The sequence below is a fragment of the Patiria miniata genome, unplaced genomic scaffold (assembly GCF_015706575.1).
Source record: "Patiria miniata isolate m_02_andy unplaced genomic scaffold, ASM1570657v1 HiC_scaffold_16, whole genome shotgun sequence".
NCBI classification, from domain to species: domain Eukaryota; kingdom Metazoa; phylum Echinodermata; class Asteroidea; order Valvatida; family Asterinidae; genus Patiria; species Patiria miniata.
The window spans coordinates 2,842,082-2,854,636 of record NW_024037054.1 but is presented as its reverse complement, the minus strand read 5'-3'; the positions used below and the strand labels follow the sequence as shown (position 1 = coordinate 2,854,636).

Here is a 12,555-nt window from a genome sequence, read left to right as displayed (position 1 = left end):
CGGCATGAATTGATAAAAACATGCAGTTGCTGATACTTTATTCGCGAAAACAGTATCCACGAATTATTAACCGCGTCTACACGTTCGGAATTTGCTGAAAATCAAGATGGCGCTCTCCATGAAACTCACAAGTGTCTTCTCTCATCATGTCTCTTCTCACAGGGTTATAAAAGCTAGTGCTGGTGTATGTAGGGTGTACGAAACTTGTTTTTCGAAAACGAGGTGTTATTCACGTCCACACGATCTGCATAGGTAGGCAAAGTACTAGGTCAAGTTGTAGTATTTAGCTTCCAAATAACTATCGCATGCCTACACATACATTGCTACAAATACAAATCGACGATCGTGTAGTTACGGGCCCCTGGGCCTACGGCCTGAAATACCCGAAAATGTAGTGTTTTGGATTGTTTACTTTTATGCTTATACCATGGAGCTATAAAAAGTTTATAGCTCCATGCTTATAAATTAATTATATTATAAAAAATAGTCACTATATCAAAGGTCTGGTTGAAAGGAAACAAACCAATATCTATGTCTTATTTACCGGGCAAGAATGTTGCAACCTGACGTATGACACTGTTGCAACGACAAAGTCTATGGGCCATGACAGAAAAAGTATTAACTAAGAAATGTTGCACTCTTTAAATGGTGTTTCTTCATCAGATTTACAACTTTTGGTACTCTTCAGCTCATATGACTCCCATGAGGGAATATGAGTGGTGGCCCGGAATTCTTTCTGGCTGGCTTCATTGAGATGATATAATGAAGAACACAACAGTATCGGGTTAAGGTTGCAACATTCTTTCCCTTACCCATTTCCGTTCCCGAGAAAAGAAGAATCATCAAACTCTGAATCATTGAATTCTATCTTGGCCTTCAAGCATGGTTGTCCAATGTTTACTACCCAATTGAGCTACCATAACGCTCTGGTAGGAAGTGCAGTTATAAATGTGACATTTCCAATAGTTATTTTGCAATGCCATAATGATAGCTTTAGAGAATTGTGTTATGGTTACCGTAATACTTACTGTGATAAGTAGCCACTACATTTAAACAAACTTTTGGAAATTGTGGGGGTTTTCTCTGAAATATTGACTGTTTCATAACTTTAATTTTGGCTTAAAAATTACACAAAATACATATTATAAACTTTCCTGTTTATTAACCCTAACCGCCCTAAATCCATCAAAATCCTCTTTGCCAAAAGTGGAGGAATTTTGAGGATTGAGGTTACATGGCAAAAGTGCATTACTGATTTACAAAATGTAGTAGGATGCACTTTGTCAAGGTCTTGGGCCGGTCTTTTTATGTTGTTTTTGCTCAGCCATGCATAAATCTAGGCCTGGATTATGCTTGAAATCCTCTGTACTGCTCCAGGATGTCGCTGGCCAAGCCTCAACATATTGACAGTCATTGCCGCAGGGTATTGCAGGATTCAGGCAGTGGTCACCCCTCCAAGGACCATATTCAAGAAGTAATGGAGGAATTTGCAGGATTCAGGCTATGCTATTTTCCCATGAGGCCAATTGCAGGATTTTGCAGGATTTTGCAGGATTGAGGCTACATCCTACCAAAAATGCCTAGGGAGTTAGGGTTAATATTGAAAATTTTCAGTTTTCATGTAATTTCCAGACATGCCAAAGGTAAGTTTGGATCATTTTCCTCTGTAAATTATGGGGATAAGTGACATCTTGAAATGCTCAACCTGATTTCCTGTCTAAGAAACCAGGCACATTTAATTGTGCTTCTGCTTTCTTCACTATAGAAATAAAGTTGTAAAACAGTCTGTCTCAAAAACAGTTTTGACATGCTTGAGAAAAAAACAGGGTGTCCATGTTTTTTTCTGAAAATTTCATGGAAACTAGGTATAGGTCATTTTTGTAAGTTTCTGATTGTATGTGTTCATATTTGCCCAGATATCTCCCATGTTGCTCCTTCAGTCAGCCAGCCAGCAATGCGCCGACGTCAACACCCACTAAACCAGGCCTGTTGAAACGCATGGCGGTGAAAAGTGACGAGATTTTCTGTAAAGTCTTGGGCAGCATATCTCCCTGGATGCTGCAAGAATATGGACATTTCAAAATAGGTGATATTCTAACCCTGTCATACGCAAGTGTCATGATAATGTGGTTCTTAAAGTTGTCGCCTGTGCTCTGCCGCAAGTTAGTTTTTTTTCTCTTAGAGGTAGCATCCATCATTTGTAATTTGTGCATTATGTTCTTTGGAGCAACAAAAGTGCTCAAATTCTAAAGAAGGTGCTGAACAACTAACCTGATGAAGTTTCAGCTCAGTGAATGCCATATGTTCCGAGAAGACAACATTCTAGGATCTCGATTTCAAATCAAAAGTAGTGAGTCATGTTTTGAATTGGGCCTGAATTCAGCGTCCGAGACACGTTTTCACTGAGCCAATTGCAGCTACGCGATGTCGCGCACTTAATCGAAGAATTATAGCAACCGCGCGCGCGTGTGCATCGTGTCAACGCTTGCGCGCTCTTCGCCGAATTAAAAACAAACTACTAACGGAAATTTCCAAGAATGCGTCTTTAGACGCATCGTTGGAAAGGCCTTCTTTTATTGAAATCTCCAAAATGACAGCTTGCCGGAGAGAATAATTCGCAGGGAGTTTAGTCCCCTTACTATGTTTCAACCAAGTATGCTTTTCAACAATAATTACGTCAGTTACTTTTTGGGTAGCTGCAAATGATGGACTGTACCTTTAATAAATTTTTACTTTGTATATTTTATTCCAACCAACGACAACCTTCCTATTTTAATTTTGTCAGAATTATTGTCAGACTGCAAAGTAATTTGATATTTGTAAAGTAATTATTCAATAACTAAATGTGGGCAGATTTGTTCGATTGACATCTCATTTAAAAATAAGTAATTTTTGTACTGCTAGAAAAAAATAGCAATTTAGGAAAGGAATCCATTTTTTGGGATTAAACTTGAATAGTGTGTGGGGAATGCATCTCTAACAAATCATTTATATTTTTCAGAATCCCCAAAATTGCTTTTACCCTGTAAAGGTCCAGTGTAAAATATAAACAGGGTGAGTAATAAAAAACGAAACCCATATGTCGGGACCATTGTTTTAGTGAAGTTCTAAATGTAGCACTTTCAAAATCTAGGATATGTAAGCCCAATTCATAAGCTTTCTTTTAGTACAAAAATCATTCAAATCACTTATGTACTTTTCAAGTTGAGGGCTTTTAAACACAACTACCGTTTGAAAGTTCTTTCCACGGATCACATAAAGGTAAGTGTTCTTTCAGCAAAACGAAAACAAATCACATATATGTGTGAATTGTTTTCGTTTTGCTGAAAGAACGCACACCTCCTGGGTAATCTGTGGACAGAACTTTAAAACGGTGGTTGTGTGTAAATTCTGTAACTTAAAAAGTACAGGAGTGATCTGAAAGATTCTTGTACTACAACAAAGTTTATGAATTGGGCTTTCATAGCCTCAATTTTGAAAGTGCTACATGCAGAACTTCACTAAAACAATGGTCCCGACATTTGGGTTTCGTGTTTTTGACTCACCCTGTAGAATCTGGTTGAATTTGGAATAGTTACAACTTGTAATACTGAATGCCCACTATTGTTTATCCTATTTGTATGCATGTTGCACAGGCTTTCTACAGTTCATTGGAGATGCTAAATCAGTCTATCGCATCAACAAAAGGATCAGAAACGAAAAACTGCAACTCACAGATCTGCACTGGAAAGACCTATATCTCAAGAAACAGGTACACCTCTTTGTTAGCAAAAGTATTTTAAATTCATTTGTTTACATGCCATCTATAAACTTTGGTGTTCAATATACTACAGGGTGAGTCAGAAAAGCAGAACCCACACCCTCAAAATATTTCATATTTAAAAAATATGTAGCACCAAAAATAATAATAACTAGAAAGCCAATTTCATAAGCTACGTTTACATGAAAACATTTACTGAAATTGCTCAATTCGTTCAAAGAATATCACAATAAACACAATGACCCTAAAACCTGTTTCGCCCAAACCCTGTTTCGTTTGTTGTGTATTCTGACTGTTTGGAACAACAAAGAAAATGACACAGAATAATTGTTTCAACAAGTAATCTTTATTAGCAACCCTGGTCAGGCAAACTATATAATTGATAAAATCCACTTCTTTTTTTTAAAAAGATGGGCCTTCAGAAGGACTTTGTTGAATATTTTTAACTTCTTAACTGAGGTGTTATCGCTGGTGATGTTTGAAGACAATTGTGACGACGATTCTTGAAATCACATTTTTGGATGAAAGAGGTTTTAGGGTCATTGTGTTTAAATGGTGATATTTTTTGAACGGATTAAGCAATTTCAGTAATTTTTTTAATATAAACGCAGCTTTTGAAATTGGCTTTCTAGTCATTATTATTTTTGGTGCTACTTTTTTTTTTAAAATATGAAATACCATATTTTGGGTTTGGGTTCAGCTTTTTTCGACTCACCCTGTATTTATTTTTTTTAACAGCTACCAGTGAGTGTACAATGTTTATGAAATATGGCGGTGAAGGGCAAAAACCAATATTGAATTTACATCACCCCGACACAAATTCCATTCTATAAGTAATGAGTTTTAGTACCCGCTTCTATGTCCGATTCGAACCGGCCAACCGACCCTGGCTAGTTTGGTGGTTAAGTGGTAAGACGTCTGCACTAGTAAGCAGGAGGTTATGGGTTCGAATCCCAACCGAGAAAACTTGTGATTTGTTTGTCGCAAACCTTCAGACAACACTGAGTATACAAGTGTTCATAAAATATGTCAGTGAATGGGAAAACCCACTGTTGAATTTTCATCTCCCCGATGCAAGTTTTATTCTATAATTAGCTAGCCATTCACTCCCTGTTTTCTGTTTTTTTTCTCCTAGATATCCAATGATATTGCTAAGATGATTCCAACCGTGATCCTGTTGAGCCTGCCGTTTGTGTACTACTTTGTATTACCGCTGATGTAAGTTCTCGTTTGAGATTTCCTCGTTCAATTTTGGGAAACGTGTTACCCAAGCAACATGTTTATGTTATACCTAGGCCTAGTTATGCCCCAACTATGGCAGTGGCCCCAGCTATAGTTGGGATAGTCATCAGTAAAGTTTGGACAGTCCCAACAAGTCCCAACTATATTAAATGGGACACCCCCAACTGTACTTGGGGCGATACTAATGAAAATATGCCAGTTTGCCATTTCAACTGCTCTTGTGCAAATCCAGATTTGATGATTTTCACATCAGAATAAAGAACAAGTTCGAAATGATCTAGGAAGCTGCGGGCCAGTGAGTTTGTGTTCCTACATGTGTACCTTCTGTCTAGTCTGTATGAGATAGATGGCGCTCTTGCATATGTACATGTCTTTGGCATTGAAATAAAGGATTTCCCATTTGTTGAACGTCACGATGCAAACTTGACCTCGATAATACAAGTCTGTCTGCCCTCCCTTGAGGGCCATAAAACTGACACAGGGCCTCAAGCAGGAGCTGGCTAAGGTGAGTTATAGTGCACAGGTGCGCATTCCGACGTTTGTTACTAACTAACTAACCTACGGACTGACGGAGAGACAGAGTTCTTGTGGAGCTGCTATCTGCAGCTAAAAATCATGTTATCCATGCAAATAATTGAAGAATAAAACAAGGCAAACCTAGTAAAGCTGGCTGCTGCGTGCAAAAAATAATTGATTCCATCAAGTCATAATGGCTATTCACCGGAAGTCTTTTAATACATCACGTCTACACAATGAACTGGACTTAGCTCATTCATTGACATTACTGGGTTATCCTATATGATAGCACTGCCCGGCTCACACTGGGGAGTCGGGGAGTCAGTCAGTCAGTCAGTCAGTCAGCTACAAAGAGGACGCTAGGCTGCCCTCTGGGACCAACGAAAATCCATGGTATACATGTACATACAGGGGCCGATTTTCACGAAACTCGAATCTTACGACTCATCTTAGGACTTAAGACAAGTCTCCTCTCTAAGATAGATCCTAGCTAGATGCGTCCTAAGACCGATTTCACTAAATGCATCTTAAGCAATACGCATCAAAACTACTATTGCGACTGTTGATTTGTTTTAGCGACGACTGATGCCGATCATCTTTAATATCACCGCAGTTACACTCAAGTTGCAAAAGTTTGGTGACTGATATGTTCCCGACGGTCGTAGCTGAGGCGCAGCTTGATCCTGAAAAGTCAGTCGCCAACTGTTTTGTATCGTCGCAAGCTCGACCTGAGGGCGGCCTTAAAAGAACAGTTGGATACACAATGTTTTAGACAGTATGCTCTGCCCATGTTCATGCATCTCCTGCAACTTCAAACTTACATTGCTGACTTCACCATGCAAACCTTCAAATCTTATATTGTAATCAGTATTATTGTATTTTTTTAAAATCAGGTACAATTTGTTCACAGTTTTGAAATTTCTTTTTGACCAAATTTTGTTTCAATCCCTAGGTTCATTTATCCAACAATCTTCCTGTCCAATCAATTTCTGTCACGCGACAAGCTTCTGCGGTACTACCTCAAATCCTACCAACAGAGGGCAGCATTGTACCCCACCATCCTAGGGCTGCTGTCTGAAAAAGCTGGTGAAAATCCTAGCAGTGCCGACAAGGATTCCATACGGGAAATCTTAAAAATGGTAATGATTGACTTAATTTGACTTATTTGAGTCTCAGTGTTGTAGTGGAGTCCGAGTCACGAGTCACTTAGGTTGAGTCTTCAGTCATTGGTCGAGTCCGAGTCACAAGTCTGAGTCTGAGTCTGAGTCACATTTGTACGAAATGGACACACTAACAAGTAAGTAATATGTAAGTGATGCGCTGTCGTAGGACATAGCAAGAGGCCCATTCAATAACAAACATTGTTATTGGAGAGTGGTGCAGTACAGTTTGTGTGCTTAATGACTTTGAGCATTGCTATAACGTTACTTTTAGAAAATAAACATTGAATTACGTTTTTAAAATGGATTTTTTTTGTGACAGATATATGTGACTCACAATTTCACGAGTCATTAGGATCAAGTCCGAGTGATTAGGGTCGAGTCCGAGTCTGAATCTTTTCCCATTGTGACTCGAGTGGAGTCTGAGTCACCAAAATCACGACTCAAGACGGACTCAAGTCTGAGTTCTAGAATTGAGTCTTACAACACTCCAGGCTTTCAAGTATTCCTACTTTTCCTACTTTTTCCTATTTTATTTACCTAGCTCCTGCTTTTCCTACTTTTTTGTTGAAAATCCTACTTTTTCCTACTTTTTTGGTTCACCATCTGAAAAATGAAATCCTATTGAAATCTCAAAACAGTGTTACACACTGACATATGTAAATCACACAATGAATGGTTTAAGCGCAGGAGTACTGCAACTGTACTTGCAGTACTGAGGATGGAGCAAAATGATGCCAAATGAGGCTTATGATTCTGTGGACATGAGAGAGTGTTAATGAAAATTACTGCTGAAAGCCCGCAAAAGTACTACTTTTATCCTGATTTTGTCCTCAAAAATCCCACTTTTGTCCTGTTTTTTATTTTTTTATATTTTTACATTTTGATACTACTGTTCTACGTTTTTTCACCTGGGTCTGCTTGAAAGCCTGGCACTGTTTAGTCTTGCCATGAAGTTACGAAACATCTGGATTCACTTACATTTACTGAATTGTGATAAGGTTCATTCAATTCTAAATGTTTTAATTGTTTTGTGAGCATTCAGGTGTTATTCAGGAGGACTTGTTTCATGTGAAACACAAGACATCAAAATACTGGGTTAAAATTATAGCATTTTTGCACCAGTTTTCCCCCCAAAACAACTGGCTGAAAACATTACAAACCATCTCTCACTTTTATCCTGGAAATTTAGTGGAGATATCTTTTATGCTAGAAATTTAAAGAAAAAAATGATCAAGCTGTTCTGAGAAATCTGCTTATAGGAACTAACTGTCACACTTGTAGACGTTTTTCAAAATCAGCAAATTCTTTGAAATGGCAAAAATTGTGTTTCCTCTACTAACCGTCGGGGACTGGGGTAACCGGTGCGAAACTGGTACTTTGATTATCTACTTAATTTCTCCTTATAAATTGGGATACATAGGTGATACGCCTTTGTTCTTTTTTCTTTAGCTCCAAGCAGAACAGCAAGTTACTGCGCAGCAGGTCCTACTGTCAAGGAATGCCTTCCACGCCTACAGATTCAGTCAATTGTCTAGGCAGCATCTGGTAAATATGCCACTTTTTTTGGTTGATTCTTTCAGATGTGCATCCACTCGTGGATCGCTAAAGTGTAGTGGTTTTGATTTTCATTTTACCATAAGTAAATCCACATGATGTCTTGTGGAGAAAATGTTGCCAAATCCTGTGTGTTTGCAACTGATGTGACGGCTGTTTGTTGCCTTGTTTAAAAATACACATGTTAAACGTACTTGTTTAATACCAGCCAAGCTCATATTTATTCCCATTCATAAATACTTTTCAGTCAGGAAATCAAAACAAGTTAAAAATTATAAATTTCCAACAAATTTTCTAACAATTTTAATTCATGTTTTGTGAAACACCCCTCTAATTATGTATGTTTTGTTATATGGAGATTGGTGTGCACGTGGAACGTACTGCGCGATGTGGCGCAGAATACAGCAGTGCCGATGTAGTGTGAATTTAGGACTCTATGATATGCCCACTCATTGGTAGTGTTGCGCATGTCTAAGTGGAGGTAATTAGGAGAGTGACTGGTCATGTGTGAGGGTTTTAACCAATAAAAGGGTATAAGAAAGGGACCAGATTTCATAGGGATCCAAATTTCATGTGACACCGGAAAAAAAAATTGTTTAAAACCAGCCGGATGTTTTATCATCCATTTAAAAACCACCCACGTGACAGGCTCTCGACCAATAGGAATGGGTAAACTGTCTCTGGTATTTATGAATTTAATAAGCTTTAAACATTTCTCTTAGTCTACTTTGGGATTTGGAGATTTCCAAGGGAAGACAGTTTGAGAATCTGTCTGGCATTTGCCATGGTACATATTCACCTTGAACCATCTTTGGGAAAAATATTACTCTATGGAGCATGGGTTGCTACCACTGATATCTATATAAAGACTGGATAGCGGATAAAGAGCCACACAATGAATGAATTTGACGCCATATTGGTGAGACCGGTGAGACCGGCTGGTGATCTACAAAGGACAAGTTGCCGTCTTTATAGACAGCATGATTACTTTTGTAACATCGCGGTTCACTGGATTTATATTTTGACCACCACCACTAATCACGATTTACAATTTTTCTAACGTCGTGGTTTCCTTTTTTTAACACCGCAGTTCACTTTTTCGGCGTTTTGGAAATTTTTCACTTCGGAAATGTGTCCTTTTTAGAACATCATAATACGCGTACCTGACCAAAATGCGCGTCAACTCTTGATACAGCGCGCGCTGTATATACACGTAGAACGTTCATATTATACGCGGCCATCTTCGTGAGACCGGGGCGAATTGGTCAATATGCAAAGTCTACTGTGTGACTGGTATATGGATATCCGCTATCCAGTCTTTATATAGAGATCAGTGGTTGCTACTTGCTATGCTGTTTCAAGAAATTCAAGCCACTTGTGTTTTCTTTCCAGAAATGTCTATGCAACCTGTGCTCGCTGCGCACCATGTTTATGCCGGCTATTCTACTACGTAGGAAGCTAAACAAGAACATGGCATTAATACAGGCCATGGACCTCTCCATCAAGAAAGACGGCATCCCGACATTAGACCACTTGGAGCTTGAGAAGGTAAAAGTGGGTCCGGGACCGAATCTCGTATCTTGAGATATTGTCTAGGTCTTTGACCATTACAACTACCTGGGAACTTGTTGCTATTATTCGTCGGTTCAGAGCGTGACATCGCGTAGCTGCAGTCAGCTGAATGAGAACATGTTGTGGATGCTGATTTCGGGCATAATTCAAAAGATGACTAAATTGAGATCCTAGAATATTGTTTTCTTGGAGTATACAGCATTCACAGAGCTAAAACTTCATCAGGTTAGCTGTTTGGCATCCATCTTTAGGTGTTGCGCACTTTTGTTGCTTCAAACAAATAAAAACTGCACAAATGACACCCTCTACTCTACCTTGAAGATGCAACCACACTGTCAATTGTAAAGTTTATACATGTAATTTCAACACACCGTCCAATTTTGTGGATATCCTTTTTCGATACCTCCTACTCTTGTAAGTAAACGTGTATTTTTTGTTTTAACTTTCGCAGCTTTGCTATGAGAGGGGCCTGAATGTTGTGCATTCAGATAAGAGTGAGTTACAAGCATGGCTTGATCAGTGGTTGGAATTATCATCGATGACCAGCGGTGAGTCTTGAAATAAATTAAGGAGGTTTCTGAAACCTTGAAACCTTCATTTGCTTGCTAGTGTTGTTAGGGTTCACTAACATGTTGAAATTAAACAAAGAGGGTGAATTATACAGTCAGGCATTGGACATTTTTCCGACGGATAACCATTTTTTTGTCTGATCAAAATGAATGTGCTCAATAAATTTTGTACCGTAAGTTTATGCTTAGGCTGCCCTCAGGTCGACCTTGTGATGACACAGATCAGTCAGATTGACTTTTCAGGATCAATCCGTGCCTGAGCTAGGACTGATGGGAACAAATCAGTCGCTGATTTTCTGCAATCTGGGTGTAACTGCGACAATATTAAGACGAGAGTCCACACCACCACCATTAACCCTAACCGCCCTGAATCCTTCAAAATCCTCTTTGCCAAAGTGGAGGAATTTGGAGGATTGAGGTTGCATGGCAAAAGTGCGTTACTGCTTTCGTAGCGTGCACTTTGTCAAGGTCTTGGGCCGGACCTTGTATTGTTTTTGCTCAGCCATGCGTAAAGATAGGCCTGGATTATGCTTGAAATCCTCCGTACTGCTTCAGGATGTCACTGGCCAAGCCTCAACATATTGACAGTCACTGCCGCAGGATCTTGCAGGATTCAGGCTGTGGTCACCTCTCCACGGACCATATTCAAGAAATAATGGAGGAATTTGCAGGATTGAGGCTATATGCAATTTTCCACGAGGCCAATTGGAAGATTTTGCAGGATTGAAGCTACATCGTAGTAGCAAAATGGCCTAGGGAGTATTTTTCCTTTCTCCATTTAACTCGTCTTTTTTCCCCCTATTCTTTCAGATGATGACCATTCCTTTATAGCCCACTCTACCGCTCTGCTGGTTATAGGCCACCCATCTTGCGGCAGACTGCAGGACATACCCAACCCGACTCCCCCCAAGAAGGAAGCATCCAAGAAAGCTTAACGCCATTCCAGGTATAAAGGTTGGGGTTTGCCCTTTCAAATTGACACGTTAGGCCCGCAACGCAACTGGTTTTGGACTCTGTGTACAAATACCCCTTCAATGATTACAAAGGAAGAGTTGGGGGAGACCATAAAAGCGATATTTTAAATTTCTATGGCCCTTTACATATTCACTGTAAGGAATAGCTTGGATTTATGAAAAGCCCTGAACAACAGTAAGGTCATGGCAAAATTCTGCTAAATGCGCTTCAAAAATCTGTCAGGTTTATCAAAAATCTGCCAAATTCCCCCGATTTCCTCGAAATACACTAAAAACCCTTGAAATCACATGCAGATTTTTAGTACTGGCTTAATTAAGGTTCATATTACATTATTAACAATTTATAGTCACATAAAGATATTATGAAATTATTGCGTAAAATTTCAGGCAAAACGCGGTTGCGGCGTGAAGTCCGGTTTCCAGTGAACCTCAGCGCCTAGACCAGCCAACCTGTCCCATTATGCAAGGGTTTGTTTGAAATGATTGAAGATTTTTTAAACAAATGTACCATTTATTTTTTCAAATTTGCTCTTTTTTCTGTAAATAACCATTTTTGCAGAATTCTGCCAGAAATCTGCCAAAAATATCCATCCTGTCAAATTTTCTGTCAAACTCGTTTTTATACTGGTTAGGGGTTCACTAGTAGTAGTCACTAAAAGTAAGCAAACAAGTATTTTTTTAAAGATGAAAATGTTGAGAAGTAAATAATTTCCTTTGGTGTGAAATATTTATGTGCAGATGACCCGTTTGAATATGTACGATTAATAGTCATCTGAAGAACCTTGTAAAATACTCAGGTATATTACACCTCATGCATATTTATAAGGAAATGCACCTCTCTCATTGGTCAATTTCCAATTTGTTAGGGAAGTAGCTCACTCCTATATGCAAATTCTCTGTACTGAGGTCATACCAGGTGTTTGTTAAAATCATCCAATACTCCAAGACCAGTATGACGTAGACCTTTCCTGCAAGTTGTGTATTTATGTTTCATATTTGGAAGTCTTTTTTGAGTTTAAGGTAAAATTTTATACTTGCTGGGGAGGGGCCTAGTGGTTAGGGTTTGTGACTCATGATCAGAGGGTCCGGGGTTCGAATCCAGCTGCTGGCCATATGTTGTGTCCTTGGGCAAGCCACTTCACCCCACTTGCCTCTCTCCACCCAGGAGTGTAAATGGGTACCGGCATTAGCTGGGGAGTAACCTG

At 39.1% G+C, this 12,555-nt stretch overlaps 1 protein-coding gene across 1 annotated transcript; it reads left to right on the top strand.

Annotated features, from left to right (window-relative positions):
- The first annotated feature begins 9 nt into the window (after nucleotides 1–9).
- LOC119722666 (LETM1 domain-containing protein 1-like) lies at nucleotides 10–11,367 on the top strand. Its single transcript, XM_038192906.1, has 9 exons — nucleotides 10–252; nucleotides 1,917–2,086; nucleotides 3,636–3,751; nucleotides 4,896–4,978; nucleotides 6,471–6,657; nucleotides 8,131–8,226; nucleotides 9,628–9,783; nucleotides 10,259–10,355; nucleotides 11,187–11,367. The coding sequence occupies exons 1-9, from the start codon at nucleotides 107–109 to the stop codon at nucleotides 11,309–11,311; spliced, it is 1,176 nt and encodes a 391-aa protein (XP_038048834.1). The 5' UTR covers nucleotides 10–106; the 3' UTR covers nucleotides 11,312–11,367.
- The last annotated feature ends 1,188 nt before the right edge of the window (nucleotides 11,368–12,555 follow it).